Below are 17196 nucleotides of genomic sequence, written 5' to 3' on the forward strand. Positions count from 1 at the left end.
GAGCGAGGGGTGAGGGGGGAGGGGGGGCGTCGGTGTCACAATTAGCGGTAGGATGTACGAGCTATATGTTTCTTTGGTTCTTCCTCTCCCCCAACTCACCCCGCAGCAGTAGGCGAAACGTTGCCAAACAAACACAGACGTGAGACAACTCCCAATCGAAGAACACAAAACAACAACTTGACAGTGCGAAGTCACTTGTCGCGGGGTTCATGGAAAATCTCGACTTTGGGTTCGTGAAAGCCTGCGTGCTTCTGGTTGTTGGAGTGTCCAACATCGACAAATTCGACTTGCCAACACATTTGGCCCGGTTATCGAGATCTCTGTCTCACCGCGAGCGCAGAGAGTGGGGAAGCATGTGATAGGAACCCCTCGATGAAGAGGGGGAGAATGACACTACAAAACATGAAGGTGCTGAATCCTCCCCTCCTCACACACACACACACACACAGACAGGAGAAAAAAGTGCGGCGGCTGGGGAAGGCGGGAGGGGGGAGGAGGAGAAGAGGAAGGAAGATGAATAGGGGGAGAAAGATGTGCGAGTGGAAGAGGGAGGGGGGGGGGGGTCGGGGCACAGGTCGCTTTGAGGGCAAAGGAAGAAGATTGTCGCAATTGTTATGCATCTGGAGAGATGCTTGCCCGATAAAAATAGGGAGAGTAGTGGAGAACAAAAAAAACATGTGGGGGGGGGGGGGGGGGAAGCTGTGATTCCAGTCCAGCAAAGACAAACATCCGGGGTGTAGATGCGTGTTGGTACGTCGCGTGTGTGTATGTGCGTGTGCGTGTCTTTTTATTTGTTTTAAGCGCCGTTGCATCTTTGGAGACTCGCGTGCGCAAGTGCAGCGGGTTCTTTCATGACGGCCCGACAGTTGACCTATTTTTGTCAACCGAGACAACTCATCCACAGATGTTATCAGGGTTTGGGGTTTCGTGGCGTCGGGGTGGACGTGTCACCAAGGATTCGTTGCGTAGTCGGCTACCACCCACTTAAAAGTGATTAAAGTCAAAACATCTACGTGCACCCACACCTCCAACTCACAGCACATTCAAACCATTGGGCAATAGCGCATTGTAAACGGCGGGGTGGGGGAAGAGGGTGGGGACCAGGTAGGGCAGGATAAAAAGGGGCTCTATAGACCGCCCACTTCACTTGGTCGAGGGCAGAGGGGAGGGGGGGAGGACTAGAGGCGTTCTTTGACACGACTAGTCTGGGGGTACACCTGCAGTGTCGAGCGTTAAGCTCACTCGACAGAGCGTCTTCAGAGGTCCACCTGAGCCGGTTTGTGTGTGTGTGGGTGGGTGGGTGGGTGGAGTAGGTGGGGGGGGATGCGAATCATCTCTACAGAGAGAGGCCATACCATTGTATTAGTGTATCTGCGCGTATGTAAGGAGGGTGGGAGTGAGGGGCTCCTCACAAGGAGCTCCTAGCGCTACTGAATGTGGCTTATGTCACACAGAAAGAAAAAAAGAACTATAGTAGAACGCACATAGCCTCGTCTCTTTTGCCAAAAAAAAACGTCCGACCTCCTTATAGCAAAGCACCGTCCCGGTGAATGAAAGAGTTCCTAAGAAACCGGCCATGGAGGAAGGGGGACCGTCGGTGTATTGGGTTCCGCTCTCTCCCCCCTTTATTCAGGGAAGTGAGCCGCACCTCAGGGAGTCGTAGCAAAGCTTGACTTTCCGGTCAGCGTTGCCATCGCCTAGAAATCGACACTTGCGGCAAGGATAGAGACGTTGCATCCGTGTCTTTAAAAAGCCTAGCGACTCCCACAGGCGGTGAGGTAACCACAAAAAAGACGAATACGCTGTCCGAATGCGGTCACATCGCGTCGTCCCGTATGCGCGTTTTTATACCGCCAGAACAGTGCGATTAGAATTGGGGGGGGGGAGGGGAGAAGGGAGATATAACAACAATAGAAAACTAACAAAGCAAACAAAAGAAAAAAAGAAAAAAGGAAGAAGAAAGAAGAGCGAAGAAAATATGCAGTTCGCTGGGCATTTTTCCACCCAAGTGCTTCCGGTAATGGTGGGCACGGAACAGGCGGCACGCGAGGAGGCAAAGGACCCAGAGTACGGAACAGAGTGAACAAAAATTCGTTTAGAAGATGGAAAAAGACCCATTTCGGCAGAGATGTCACATACCAGGGGCAGTCATCCGTGCCGCAGAGCCCACACCGTCGATGCACACGGGGATCCTTCCCCACATCCCTCCCTCCTCCACCAACACTACAGCGCGCACGGACGTGGTTAGTATCCTTTTTCCACACTTACGGTGTACGCAGAAACCCTGCTGTGAGCGCGGAGCTCACCGAAAATTTTCATGAAGGCGCCCAAGGAGCACTCGATGGTGTCGTCTTTCAGGTTTGCGGAGTGCGCCGTCAAGAGGAGTTTGCTGTCCGGCAAATCCCACAGCGGCGAGTCCTTTGGAAGTGGCTCCACCTCAAATACATCGAGAGCAGCAGCGCGAATAGTACCGTGGTGAAGGGCCTCGAAGACATCGGCATCGCACTGCGTTCTGCCGCGGCCAATGTTGATGAAGACGGCGGTCGGCTTCATCTTGGCAAACAAATCCGCGTTGAAGAAGTGCGTTGTTTCTTCCGTGGAGGGAAGCACGCCGACAACGAAGTCAGCCACACGAATCGACTCATGAAGGACATCGTTGCCACGCACCAGTACGCCAAACTTGTCCACTTTGTCGGCACCGCTGCGACGTATGCCAGTGACTTGCATTCCCAGAGCAGCGGCTTTTTCTCCACAGGCTTGACCGATGTCGCCGTAACCGATGATGACCACTTTTTGTTTCTGGATTTCAATTGTACTGAACTGATCCCACTTTTTCTCCCTTTTCGAGGCATTCAGGCGCCATGGAGAGCGGTTAAAGTATAGCATGCTAAACACCACGTGCTCTGCGAGGATGTTCGAGTAGCAGCCCTGCGCGTTGCAGAACGGGATGCCGGCGAGCTCCTGCTTCAGCTTCGGGAGCTGGTAGGCGTCGACACCTGAAGACATGCTGTAGATAAGTTTTACACGACGCACATTCTCGTTGTAGTCGTCACAGAGATCCTTTATAGCAGCGTGAGCGCCTCGTCCCATCACGATCATGACAATCCCGTCGTTATGGTGTTTCACCGCTTCGAAGCAGCTGACGTCGTCGCCGCACACGACAGGGGATAGACTTCCCTCTAGCTTCTTCTTCAGCACCGCCATTATCGGAGCCATCATGTCATTGTTGACACAGACGCAAACTGTATGGACCATCTTGCTTTACCACCTGAGTGGAGGACAGCGTCAGATCAGCACAGCGTGTATCACACAACCAGAGAGACGCGGGTTCACCACACAGCGGGTGTGCCGGAGAAAGAGAGAAAGAGAAAGACAAAGCGTGGAGGGGGGTGAAGGGAGGGATGTGTGTTTTACGCAAAATCAGAAGGGGGAGAGACAAAAACAAAAAGAGCGTTGGATAGCTTAACTACACCCGGTTAGATGTACGAGCGGATATGTAGTCCAATGCATCAAACGAAGGTTGCGAGCGTGCGCCTAAACACGCACAGGGTGTTGGAGCAGCTGCTTAGTTCTAAAGACGACCAAACCTTTAAAAACAAATCGAGAAAAGTAAGGAAAAAAAGTATGAGAACAAATACGAGACTTGGGGACGGGGAGGGGGGAGAGGGGGGAGGGGGGGCGCCGTGAGGGGGAAGTGTCAGAAGAGGATAGTGCAAACTGTGATGCGTCCGGAGACACGAGCGTCCGAAAAAAGAGGGAGAGGGGGGCCGAGTGCAGTATACGATGGGAATTACGTAAAAAAAAATGAAGGAAGGAGAAATAGTCGAGAGACCATATGAGAGTGGGCGCAAGGATTCAACACATGAAACGTCCAGTGGCTGTGGAGGCACAGGTTGCGTGCGTCAACCCAGCTCGACGAGTAAGGGAAGAGCTGGGTTTGCAATTACCGGCTTCTGTGTCTCCCGTCATTGAGTGGCACGTGCGCATAGGTCACGTAGCTACGGAATCCATATCTCGGAGCCTGTGGACAACGATTCGTCTGTATTTCCAATGGCACACCATCCCCCTGCTCGTACCGCACCGGCGGCCCACGAGCATCCCGATTGTCACAGAACAGGAGAAAAAAAAACACGAGTTGATAAAGACAAACGCAGAGCCCCATAAAGAGCAGAGATCTCTGGGCACAACACAGAAGCTCAGCCATCTGCACAACCCACTCTTCCGCACAGAAGTGGTCCTACTGACGACCACTGACTTGGAAAAAAAAACCCTCTCCTCTCCCCGAGGGGGGGAAGGGGGGCGCTTGCCGATGATCGACATGACTTACATAACACAGTATACATCACATAAAATAAACCGCACAAACAAAAAGCAGACAAGGAAAAGGTACAAAGGTCACCAAAAACCACCTGCACACATCGAAGGCATTGAAGGGGATCATCGCCACACGAAAAACGAAGCAATGAGCAGAATGCACTACCGATGAGTTGATCTCTCCGAGCTGTCCTGTTACGCCACTGCCCCTCGGGATCAGTCTGAAGCAGAGAGTACGCTTCATGTCACCCAACGGAGCAGAGAAAGAGGGACAAAAGTTATATATATATAGATATATATAATTTGCGGCGTGCGCTGCGACAGCACCTCGCTTTTTCTGTGCACTTAATAGTCATCCTCCATGTAGTGAATGCGGAGGTTTGTTTTGTACATCGGGTTGTCACACCAATTGGTCAACTCGCCAGCACAGTCGCTGCTCGTCAGTGGGTAGGCGCCCAAGTTATCAAACAAGTGAATCCCAGTAGCGTCAAGAGTGACGTTCTTAGTGGTGAGCAATCGATCTCGTTCCGCCACGCGGCCCAATGGCAGCAGCCGTGGCGGTGAGTAGTCGCTCTGCTCATTTGCCGTCGCCACCTTTTCGCTCCCAGAGTAATGTGGGGACGTCTGCGTCTGACTAGCAGAGTTCGGTGCGGAGCGCACGGTGCTAGCCATCGAGTGTAGGTAGTTTGTCTCCCGCAGCAGTGCTGCGGAGACTTCCTCGGGGTGAAGGTCGTTCATTGGGGTAAGACTGCTACCTCTGCGTCTTGGGGCGAATCCCATTGTAGACCGCTGAAGCGCCACTGACCTGCTGCAACGACTTGAGACGCCCGGCATGTCGAGAACTTCGTCATTAGTGTAGATTTCCTTTTTTCGGTCTGTGTGCGCCAGCTCGGATGTGGCGTAGCAGTAGGTTTCAATGTTGCCAATGTCACCATGGTGAAAAAGGAGCATGCGCGGGGCTTCAGCGGCAAAGCAGCCTGGCGGCTTCGCATCTGCGACTTGGGTGGCTGACAGTGGCTGGTAGGATGTGTGGTACGTCGTGTCGGCATCGAGTTTTCCCGTGTCACCAATGGTAGAGGGCGGCACACCAAATTGGCGACGGTCCTCATCCCAGTTGTCGAGAAGGGTTGCGCAATGGTAGGCCGGTTTGACGGACTGCTCGCCGGTTGTGAAGACGGGCATTGCAGAATAACTAAAAAAAAAGGGGGGTGGGGTGGGGCGGTAGGCAGACCTTTAGAAGGGCCGATGCTGGAGAGAGAGGGAGCCTCGATGGCTAGTGGGTCAACGGAAACCGGGTCTTGAACGTCTAAACGGGGGAGTGGCTGTCAGGATTTACAGTTGCGCACTATTGTCAAAAACAGACCGTGTAAGGTACAAAGGTGTATGGGTGTATGGGTGTGTGGGGTGGGGGGTGGGGTGTTTGTATTCTTATAAAGTATGGCATTTACACGAGGCAATTCAAAGACAGTCGACAGAATGTGGGAGAAAGAAGAGAGGCATGCGTCAGCATAATCATCATCATCATCTCGGCTCAGCGCAGGGCAGGTGGAGGCCCAGGATGGGTCAAGGTCAGAATTGTGGAAGCTGAGAAGCAAGGGATTCCATCCAAGTGGGGTTGGGTACTGCCGAGCGCGAAGAGTCTTGCTGAGGTACATCACAGACGGGAAAAGGACGAAGATACTCTCCCTTCCCCTGAATCACATCGGTGCACAGATCGTCAGAAAGCAACACAGAGGGCCTGTGTGCCGGTCAAGACAGAATCTTTATGCAAAAAGAGATGGCAGGGTCGAGGGAGAGAGAGAGGCGTGGGTGCGCGGCAGAGCCAATTCATGTGCGTGCCCATTTTTGTTTGTGCGTACGCGGCAGCTGACCATCACCGCTTTCCCAACTCACGTTCATCGGAGCCCCCAATGGCATCTTCGAGCACCAATTCCACTGCAAACTCTGCGGGGTAGCGGTCGCCCTTCGTATCCTTGGAGGGTCCATCCAAGTCGCAGCGCTCAAACCGCAACTTCGAGCGCGTCTCCAGGCCGGTGTGAATCCAGAGTTGGACGGGTGGCCGCAGCGGGTTGGGGTTGTTTTTGAAGAAGAAGAACTTGAAGCACACATCACCGTTGATGACTGGGATGTCGGCGGGGTTGGCCAACTCCAGCGTGTTGCCAGCTGAACCGATAACGCGAAAAGAGGTCTCGTCCGGCATGTAGCCAGGGTTCCTGGTCTCCGTCGCGTCCATTTCGTTAGCCTCCTGGTACAGCACTTCATCGTCATTGTTAAAAAGGTCTTTGATCTGGGTGCGCCAATTGTATGTCTTCGGGTCTGGAACCGCGGCATTGAATGTAACCGTGCTGTTGGTGAGGTATACAAGGCGACGCTCGGTGCACGGCTTGACAATGACGGTCATCCACAAGTGCCCCACTCCGCGCTGGATCCACAGTGGGGGGATATTGTGTAGCACGAGTCGGGTAACCCGGCGCGGGCGAGAGGGAATTATCATTCCAGGATACTCGTTAATGAGGCGCTCAAAGTAGTGAACGTAGCGCTCCTGTGATGGTGTCTGCACACCCTGGAGCTTCTGCGCGCCAATGCGGCTGCGCATCAGACTGAAGTGCCGTAAGGCAGCGTCGGCGCTGCGACATTGACCACAGTACATGAGGTAGGCGCAGGTCATTGTACCGGTGCGGCCCTTGCCGCCCTTACAGTGCACGGCGACCGCTCGATTGTAAGGGTCTGCCATGATATAGTCAGCTACCTCGCAGCAAAAGCAAATGATAAGAGCCATCTCGGCTGGATTGTGGTCATCGACGGGGTAAACCGACTGCAGCGGGAGCGGCACTGTGCAGCGTTCGGAGCACAGCGTGATGACCCGTGCAGCGAGGTGAGGGTACTTGCGGTGGAGAAAGTACACCACTTCCCTCCACGGATTACGATAAAACGCCTCTGTTCCTCTCGACGGCCACCCCATTGCGATCACATTGCGAGTGATGTATGCCATGTCCAAGACAACGCCCTCGGCGATGTAACAGCGACGATCGGAGGCGCAAAATACACGCATCGCTCGGGAGACTTGAAGCACAGTGATACGCGCTATAAAGATCCAATACGCAAGAAGGAGTAGCATGCACCAGACATTCGCCGGGTCCAGGATGTGGATGCTCGCTACCGTCAGCCCTGCCACGAGGACTGGAAGTTCCCACCAAAACCCGGCGGTGAAGCGTGCACCTCGCTCATAGGCCCACAAAGACAGCACCTCGACGTCGATCACAATGCTGTAGACCAGAAGAAACTGCGGCGATGTGGTGGTATGCACCGCTATAAAAACAAGATACAATAGAGTTGGCACGAGCAGCGCCGCCTGGACGGATAATCGGAGAAAAAAGCTGTAGAGCACCCAGACAATTTTGTCGGCCTTGCCTTCACTAGACTTTGTGAAACTCATATCCTGCGGGTCGGCAACCGAGACATAGTAGTTGTCTACCATGGCTAGCTCATTAGTCACCTCTGGCGCGATTTCACTCTGCGTGTGAAGGTACTTTGTGCGGTCGCGCAAGTAAAACTCCAATTTTTCCTCCAGAGTGGTGGGCATTGGCGGTGTCATATCCACGATCTGGGAGTTCATTGTTTCTTATCACGGGGCGCGCTGGCGTGGGGAAGGGGGGGGGGGGGAAGGTAACATACACAGGAAATCGGCCTCGCGATAAAGCTCCACCTCCTCACAAATGCTTCCTTTGATGGGCCAATTTTATCTTCGAGAGCTTTACAGTTACTCATGTATCCTTTTATCCAGTTCCCATTCACTCGAGGCACACCTGAGGGAGAGGAGGAGGGGAGGGGAGGGGAGGGGGGGTGAAAAGTAAAGACGTTAATGTCTATATATAAATATATATATATATGTGTGTGGTGTTTTTTTGTTCTACTTTTCACGTAATCAGCTTGACTGCTCCCACAGAAACAGTTGGAACGGCAAGGTCAGTTTTACAGACATGCAGGGAGGGGAGGGAGAAAGAGAGAGTTGGTCAAGAGAGTTTGCGGTGAGAGATGATTGAACAGGCCAAGAGAGAGACGAAAGCGGAGAAGCCTGGAGAAAAAGTGATTGAAGCACAAGAGAGGTCGTACAGGCCCTTGCTCAAACTTTTGCTATATTCAGTGTGCGTTATCTGTAGAGCGCGTGCGTATGTGAGAGGTATACTCACGACTTCGTTTGCGTACCATGGTCTTGTCCAGCTCCCCGCTGCGCAGAAATCGGCTTATGAGTCCTTTCCGCTGGAAGGGGATACCTCGCCGTAAGTCTGGCAGTGATGCACATCACAGCAAAAACGACTGGAACCCGTCCCAGCTTTTGAGGCGACATGGCGCTGCCACGAGGGGGGGGGGGTTGTGTACTGGTTATGCTGCAGCGCGTGCTCAGCATAATCTTTCATATTCAATTCACTCGGTTGTCCTTTCCAGCTAAACTTCCCTGTTTATTCCCCCGGCACATTCCAGAAAAGGACATACAACGTGGCGTTCTAATGCATCTAGAACCCGGGGTGGTCTTTTTTTTTTTTGGGGGGGGGGGGAGGGGAGGGGAGGGGGGTACATCAGGCGTCCCAGGAGGCCCTGACTTCGACGTGGAGCCCTGCATCCTCCGTGAGGCCACAACATTGTAGAAGGCGGTGTGAAGACGATTCATGTTTAAGAGCTCGAACGTGTCATTCTACCACGAACACATCCCAACCATATGAATGAACTAAGCTAATATGTATGCACGTACATGAACATATATATCACATATATACGCATACGCGTAGTAACTCACTTCACCCGTCCCCTGCCTGCACTGGAGCTACTATGGTGGTGTTCTACGACGAAGCGCCACGGCTGTAGAGCTAGGCCCATACGTCTAGCAGACCCTGTTTGTCCATCCACACTCGTGGTCCGGAGACGCGCTGCGCAATGGGAAACCATCGGACTGGTGTGGGCTGCATGCTGGTCCGCCTGACACCCTGCGTCCCGCCCGTGTGCACCCTACCGCCCCCTTCACCTCCCCCCTCTCGCCCAAAGTCTCTGCGCCCCATTTTACACATGGTGTGGGTGCTCCTCTGAGCGACGAAGTCTGCAGGACTCGATGGTGCGGCTCGGGGTGCTTTCCTCGCGTGGCCGGCCGCCCGTGCCTCAGCAGTGTGCACCCGGTCGAGTGCAGGGGGTACACCCGCAGAGCGGTCCGCTCACGTGTGCGCCCGTGGGTGAGGGTTGGGGGAAGGGCGAATCGACACGCATATCTTTGCGCCTTTGGCGTTGGTCAAGCTTGCTCTGCTGGCTTCCGGTTGCGCTGCTCAGATGTCACGCATCACGCCCACCACGCTTGGAGAGCTGCATCCCGTGGCCTGGATCAGAACACTGCTGTCATGCGGTGGGGGGAGAGGGGGGGGGAAGGTGGGGGGTGCACTATTCCTCGCGACCACGCCGGCAGGCCCACGCACCGCGTCTGAGGTGTGCGCAGTCAAATCATGGCGTGCTTTGCTGTGTGTTTCAAGTTTCCAGCCACCCCGTGAGGTGGTCGGAGGTACGCCATCGGCACGCCGAGGCCCCCACGGTCAGGCGCCCGTGCGCAAACGCGCAATCCACCATCTCGGTTACTCCAGACCCAGCAGGGTTGCCGCTGGACTTTGTCGCCGCGCCTATAAGTGTCCCATCACAGCACAGTGTTGCGGTCGCCCTTGATGCGCTGGCTCTGCATGACGCGTAAGGGGGTGCTTGGCAAAACAGGGGGCGGGGTCGTTGCCTGGATGCCCGCTGGACCATTTTTGTCCCCCTGTGGCCGTATCGCGTGAGGAAGGTTAGTGTGGATGTGCGGCCATGAAGGAGTCTCCCTTCCACTCCCCCCCCCCCCCCACACCCCCCCAAGAGGGAGAGCTGTGGTGGGATGAAAGCGACGCCGTGATACGACGCATACGTCTCTCTTATCCTCCCTTTTTTTTTTGAGGGCGGTGGATGGGGCAGGTGGTGGGGGGAATAAAAAAGAGAGGACCCGCAGGAGAAGAGGTTGGTCGGTGGGGCGAGTATCACGTCCACAACTGACATCGGGTTTAGTTGAACGAAGGCGGTAGTAGATGACAAACTCGGCATGAGGTATCCCTCACGGTGGTCCATTCATCTCTTCGGCAGTGCGGTGAGACGTAAAGGCGTACAAGTTTGCACAAGAGCAAAGAACAACCGTGGTACTTCACACGCTTCCCTGCTTTAGTACTGGTCGCGGTTGCACGAAGCCTTTCGTCGCCTTTTCACTGCAGCGCGACACTGAGCCGCACGTGTCCGATGGTTTTCGGCTGCGCTTCCGCCAGTGCAGGATCTATGGCGCTTCCGGCGTTCCGCTCACAGACGACACGGTAGTAACCATCTAGCGTCTTGAGGTAGCGCAGAGCACGAAGATCAACTCGGCAGGTGCCCATGTAGGCCGCGTGTGCCCAGAAGTGCTCTTCTTCCTGAGGGACGTTCGTCTTGCGCGACCGGCCTTCCTCCTTGCCATCAGCCCCGTTTGTGACGGCAGAGCCACTCAAAGCAGAGGCGTGGAAGGGAAGGTCTGAGTGCCAAACATTCAGCACCAGCTCGTCAAGCACGTCGGCTAGGCTGTGCGTGATTGGCGTCGCTGTGGTGCAGCCAGCCGTGGCCACAGGGATCTCCGGTAGCTGCAGAACAACTTCGTAGTTGTATTCCGGGTTGCTGCTTTGCTGAGCGACGGCGCTGCGGTCGTAAAAACCACCGAGAGCCTCGTCGACGTACCAGTCGCGGATACACTCTCTGTTTGACGATGACGGACTGGAGTCCAACACGACGGGAGCTGCCGTCTCGGACCTCATCCACGAGGTCTCCGAGACGCGGTACACATCCTCAACGGTGACAAAGGAGTTCGGCTCCACGTAGCTCACCGCACCGTTGACGCCTGCCTCTGGCATTGACCGTGGCCGCGCAGAAACGATGGGGTACTTGCCAACGTTGACACCCATGGGAGGGCCGTGATGATGATCTTTCGCTACTGCCACACGTGGTAGCTCGGCAGCACTATAGACTACAATACGCAACCGTCTGCGCTCATTCACTGCAATAGATGGTGACTTAGCCGCCGGCGCCTGCGATATGCGCAAAGGGTAAGTGCCTGGCGTGAAGCTAGATGTCTCTTCCTTCACCGGGGCTTCCCCTGCGCTCCTCACCTCATCCGGTGGCTTTTGTGAGGATGTGCAGGCGGCGTTTTGGTTTACGGGCCGCACAGCTTCGGTGGTCGCGGGGTCGTTGCTGGGCGGGGAGACATCACTCGACGTCCTTTGAAAGAGGCTGTTTGTCGCACGCTGCAGGGGATTCCGCGGTAGCTGGTGCTGGTGCTGTTGTTGCTGTGAAGGATGAGGAGCATCGATCACGGTGCTGGCAGCGGGGCTGTGATTTCTACCGTGATGCCTCACTCGAAGCTCTAAATGTGCAAAAACGTTGGATGTGTCAGCGAGAGGGTCACGAAATACAATCGCACGGGATTGGTGGTAAAGCCCTATTATCGAGAGCCCAAGCAGCTCTTCCTTCGCCACGTGCCGTGGTCCCTGGACGTTCCAGACATCGTTCTGGTTCTCTAGCTCCAGCTCACCCATAACCTTGTAAGCTTCGACGACAAGCTTGCTGTGGTCTTCAAAATAGCTGCATACGTCAAAGTGGAGGCAGATGAAGGGCTGCTCCACCGGCACTGGGTGCACAAAGGACGAGAGAGGCCCAGAGGAAGGTTCCAACGTCGTAATGTCACTACTCAGGCGCACGTTGATGCGCATCGCATGCAAGTCTGCGGTAAGGACCGTCTGAGCAAAGGAGAAGTTGGAGAAACAGAGCTCCACCGTAGCTCGCGTGCCACGGAGACCGATACCGCTCATACTAGGCGGCGCCTCTATTGCAGCCTCACATGCCGCGGTAGCGTCCGGGGTAGAGACGAGATGGTGTCGCACGCCTGCGGCTCCAGGAGGAGCGCTGCTTGACAATGTCGATTGCTGCAGCTGGTGCTGATGCACACCCCGCCGGTCGCGCGCCTCGGCGTCTTTTTGCATCTGCAAGGCAAACTTCTCTTCGTCGCTGTCTTCCGATGTGTAGGCCACCTCACTCTCATCGTTCATATTCTCATCGGTGTTTTTGGCGAGCATGCCGGTTCCTGCATCTTCGAAACTTAGCAGTCCATCTCCCTCTCGTCGGTCTCCAGCGACTAAGCCGCCGACTTCATCAATGCCCAGGCCTCGAGAGGCGGCCTCCATCTGTGCTCGCAACCGCAGTCCTTGCTGAAGCAGCTGCTCTGTGAGGGCTGTCTTGTCCTGGTGCAGGGAGGTGTCGAGGTGATCCATGTGCCGTTTATGACGTCTGCGCAGACGCCCCACTTTCACATTAAAGGGAGGAGAGTCGGAGAAAGAGACGGGTGATTCAGCAGCGGCGGTTGCCGTGGACGTTGAGGAGGTCTCTGTAGGTGGGTCCGCGGCATCGTTCCCGGTGCACTCTGGATGGCGGTGAGAGCGGTGCGTCATGGCTTGCGGAAGTCGTACACGAGCACCATCTTTGCCCTTGTGGCGCTTGTGCTTGGCAGCCGCCGTCGGTTCTGCGCATGGGTGCCGCGTGCTTGGGTAGTACTCAAGGGTGGCTGTTAGCTTCAGTTTGCCGATAGGCACTTCCGTGAACTTGTAGGGGCCCGCATCTTCTACTGAAAGACGGGGGCGCCGATGCACGACAGGAAACCAGCCTTTTACAGGGTGACCTGGTTGGAGCGAGTCCAGGGCGATTCTGCACCTTCCCACCGTGACAGGAGGTCGACCACTGTAGCTAGCTGGTACGAATACATCGATCTGCAATCCCTGCTGTGGCGACGCCGTCATGCGCTCGAGATAAGCCCCAAACTGTGTTGATGGCATTTTTATGGGGTATGCCATCGTAACTGGGCTACGCTTGAGCTGCGGCGTGGCCGGTTGGCCTTGTGCAGAAGGCCGGGTTTCTCCCCAAAAGATAGGGCCTACACAACAATAGTCGATTGGCACGACAAAGCGGTTTGGGCTGCGCAAGGGAGGGGTCATGTGGGTCTCCGCTCCATCTACGTCCGCAGACGAGGTGGCTCTCGCCGAGTTGGGGGCCTCGAAGAGTTGCACTAAAGGGTTGTGATTGATCACTTCATCGTCTAGGATGAGTCGATCTATGCGAAGGCGCAGCTCGCCTCTCGTGGGGGCAACAAGGCCAGGTGGCAACGGGGTTCCGTACACGACTCGCATGTCTAATACGAGGAACCTGAATAAGGAATCCAACTCTGGTGCCAAAGGCCCCCCCCCCCTTTTATGCCTTCGATTCTTGCGCCACACTACTATGCTGCCACCAAGTCACAAAAACACCGTTGCATAGAGCACAGCCTGGTGAAGCGAGAGGTACAGGAGCCCCAGTAAGTAAACGCAGCGTATGTCGTGGAGAGGCAGGCACTGCTAAACTCGAGAGTCGAAAGTGTTCAGCGCACAGACCCTTAAACCAAACACACACACACACTCACACACACACACACACAAACTAGCAAGTGCTTATGCCACAAGAGCAGCAACCGAAAAAACAAGTGAAATATGATAATTTGTACAGCTACAATGGAGAAGAAAATGTCACGGAGTTGTGATCACGGAGGGGGAGTTTGACGGGGGGTGGTCAAGGGAGATGTTTTGTAATGGTGGTCTTGTGTGTACATATATATATATATGTGTGTGTGTGTGTGCTTATACGTATATGCGTACTCGTGTCTGTATCTGTCAAAGCACGACGGGACTAGGGGGAAAGTAAAGAGAGGTTATATGATAAGGCAGTGAAGCACAACACATACACACCACGGGATTGGAAACGACGTGATACGTATCTATGATGGAGAGAAAAGGGGTGTGGGGGAGGGCGGGAGAGAGAAAAGGAAGGAAACGAGACGGACACGCACACGCACACGCACACACACACGAAAAAGGGGGTGGGACGACTACAATTACAAAAGCTAGGCGAGTTCAGCTACGAGACTGGGAGGGCGAGGAACGACGAGAAACTCGTCAACGTCGAACTAAGGCGAGCACTGCCGAAGGCGCCTGGGATTGGGGGGGGGGGGGAGGAGGAGAGGGTTAGCGTGTAGGATCTGAGGCACCCGGAGGGAAAGCTGGCACCGAGACTGCAGAAAAAAAAGAGAAAAATATTGTGAATCTGCGCAATCGTTGTTGGGTATCCGTTTGCGTGCCTGATTTTCACACAGTGCACCTAGCGGGGAGAGTTGGTGTAGGGCGGGAGAGCAGCTAGATACGCTCACTCCAGGGGTATCCACTCTGCATGGAAGAAAACAGAAAGTCCAAAAAGAGTTTTTTTACCGCGGTCCGAGTAGTGTTTCGACCCACCCATTCCATCCAGTCACCTACCCTCCTCTCCCTCTTCCTCTGCCACACAAAACACACAAACAATAAGACCCCCCTCCCCCTCCAGAAAAAAAAAAAGAAACAGATACAGAAAAACTGTGTGAAGTAGAGACACTGCCGTAGGGTCACAGGCGTCGCACCGGCCTGTGGAAAGGCACGCACTTGTCCCCGTGTGGAACCAAACGCTCAGGAAATGGGAAGAGAGACAGCGCAAAATAGAAGTATCGGACCGTTGGCACGGATGCTCTTTTTTTCTTCTTCTTTTCAGGGGTCGAAACTGTTGTTCTTGCTGAATGCCTACTTTTCTGTTCACGACTTTGTGTAACAGTGCCTGTGTGAGAGGCCGGCGAGTGGTGCCCTGTCAACTATGTCTTTTCTGGTAGAGGAGGGTGGTGTTGATATGCCCCACACCGGTCCTTCCGCGTGGACCTGTGCACCTGTGAACCCACTCGATTTCTCCTCTTTTTTTCTCTGCTGCTGTCCTGCGCGAGAGTCAACCGAAAATACACTCCCCCCGATGGAGGCGGTTCACGTGTGATGAGTCGTCAGCAAATGAGGAGAACCAGAGCCCGTTAGCAGCTGCCGTTCTTGAGTGAGGAGGGCCGCCGACCCACCGACAGACACGCACACTCGCGTGTTGGAGAGTGAGTTGGGGAAATAATGAAAAAAGAGAACATAAAAGTGTGAACAGACAGACAGGACGTGAAGAGATCCGGTAGAACGCCATGGCAAATAACATAATACGCGAGAGGAAGAGAGTTGCCTACTCTAAACTGGTAGTGGAGCGCACAAGCTACGCTTCTGACCCTCCTCCTAATGGGCCAGGAAGAGACATCAACAGCCTGCTGTACTATGAGTCTATTCAGAGACAACTGACGCACGCAGGACTCCAAGCGCTAAAGAGCTTTCTTCGCCCGTGAGGGGGAGGAGGGAGAGGGGGGGGGGTCGTGAGCGCTGACGCGAAACGGGTGGTGGTGCCATTCACACCGAGAAGAAGACGTGTGTAACACAACCCCCGAGAGGAGGCAAGTCACAACGCAGCAGTACACATGAACCAATGAGCGCAAGTCTTGAGCAGAACAGGCCAGCTCACAGAAACAAATATACTAAACACAGAGGGAGTGCTTCAACAGCGTTGTACGAGGACGATAAATCAAGTCAACGACGACGACGGCTGGGGCAATTTAACAAAAGGAAAAGACGTATCGCCCCGTTAACCAGCCCGCGCACACGCTTTGTCTTATACATGTGGCCCGCATGGGAAGTATCAGTCGCACTTCATACATTTTCCGTGTGTCTCCCTCTCCCGCCGTCGTCCCAGTCATCATGCCCCGAACAGCTCAACTCGTCAAAAAAAAAATATGCATGTGGTTTCGTAGATGCAAATGTATAGACACACTCACTTCACCCGTCCCCTGCCTGCACTGGAGCTACTATAGTGGTAATCTACGACGAAGCGCCACGGCTGTAGAGCTAGGCCCATACGTCTAGCAGACCCTGTTTGTCCATCCACACTCGTGGTCCGGAGACGCGCTGCGCAATGGAAAACCATCGGACTGGTGTGGGCTGCATGCTGGTCCGCCTGACACCCTGCGTCCCGCCCGTGTGCACCCTACCGCCCCCTTCACATTCCCCCTCTCGCCCAAAGTCTCTGCGCCCCATTTTACACATGGTGTGGGTGCTCCTCTGAGCGACGAAGTCTGCAGGACTCGATGGTGCGGCTCGGGGTGCTTTCCTCGCGTGGCCGGCCGCCCGTGCCTCAGCAGCGTGCACCCGGTCGAGTGCAGGGGGTACACCCGCAGAGCGGTCCGCTCACGTGTGCACCCGTGGGTGAGGGTTGGGGGAAGGGCGAATCGACACGCATATCTTTGCGCCTTTTGCGTTGGTCAAGCTTGCTCTGCTGGCTTCCGGTTGCGCTGCTCAGATGTCACGCATCACGCCCACCACGCTTGGAGAGCTGCATCCCGTGGCCTGGATCAGAACACTGCTGTCATGCGGTGGGGGGAGAGGGGGGGGGGAGGTGGGGGATGCACTATTGCTCGCGACCACGCCGGCAGGCCCACGCACCGCGTCTGAGGTGTGCGCAGTCAAATCATGGCGTGCTTTGCTGTGTGTTTCAAGTTTCCAGCCACCCCGTGAGGTGGTCGGAGGTACGCCATCGGCACGCCGAGGCCCCCACGGTCAGGCGCCCGTGCGCAAACGCGCAATCCACCATCTCGGTTACTCCAGACCCAGCAGGGTTGCCGCTGGACTTTGTCGCCGCGCCTATAAGTGTCCCATCACAGCACAGTGTTGCGGTCGCCCTTGATGCGCTGGCTCTGCATGACGCGTAAGGGGGTGCTTGGCAAAACAGGGGGCGGGGTCGTTGCCTGGATGCCCGCTGGCCCATTTTTGTCCCCCTGTGGCCGTATCGCGTGAGGAAGGTTAGCGTGGATGTGCGGCCATGAAGGAGTCTCCCTTCCACTCCCCCCCTCCC

General features: G+C 55.1%; 4 protein-coding genes across 4 annotated transcripts; all 4 read right to left on the minus strand.

The window, feature by feature from the left end:
* Positions 1–2244: 2244 nt before the first annotated feature.
* JKF63_01751 (uncharacterized protein) lies at positions 2245–3255 on the minus strand (the record flags this gene model as incomplete). Its single annotated transcript, XM_067897797.1, has 1 exon — positions 2245–3255. One exon carries the CDS (start codon positions 3253–3255, stop codon positions 2245–2247), a length of 1011 nt encoding a protein of 336 aa, XP_067753954.1.
* A 1404-nt stretch (positions 3256–4659) lies between these two features.
* Positions 4660–5496, minus strand: JKF63_01752 (uncharacterized protein; the record flags this gene model as incomplete). The annotated part of the gene is made up of 1 exon (XM_067897798.1): positions 4660–5496. The coding sequence occupies one exon, from the start codon at positions 5494–5496 to the stop codon at positions 4660–4662; it is 837 nt and encodes a 278-aa protein (XP_067753955.1).
* Positions 5497–6187: 691 nt separating this feature from the next.
* Positions 6188–7930, minus strand: JKF63_01753 (uncharacterized protein; the record flags this gene model as incomplete). The annotated part of the gene is made up of 1 exon (XM_067897799.1): positions 6188–7930. One exon carries the CDS (start codon positions 7928–7930, stop codon positions 6188–6190), a length of 1743 nt encoding a protein of 580 aa, XP_067753956.1.
* Positions 7931–10574: 2644 nt separating this feature from the next.
* JKF63_01754 (uncharacterized protein) lies at positions 10575–13568 on the minus strand (the record flags this gene model as incomplete). The annotated part of the gene is made up of 1 exon (XM_067897800.1): positions 10575–13568. The coding sequence occupies one exon, from the start codon at positions 13566–13568 to the stop codon at positions 10575–10577; it is 2994 nt and encodes a 997-aa protein (XP_067753957.1).
* Positions 13569–17196: the final 3628 nt, after the last annotated feature.

Source organism: Porcisia hertigi, chromosome 34 (genome assembly GCF_017918235.1).
Source record: "Porcisia hertigi strain C119 chromosome 34, whole genome shotgun sequence".
Classification (NCBI taxonomy): Eukaryota; Euglenozoa; class Kinetoplastea; order Trypanosomatida; family Trypanosomatidae; genus Porcisia; species Porcisia hertigi.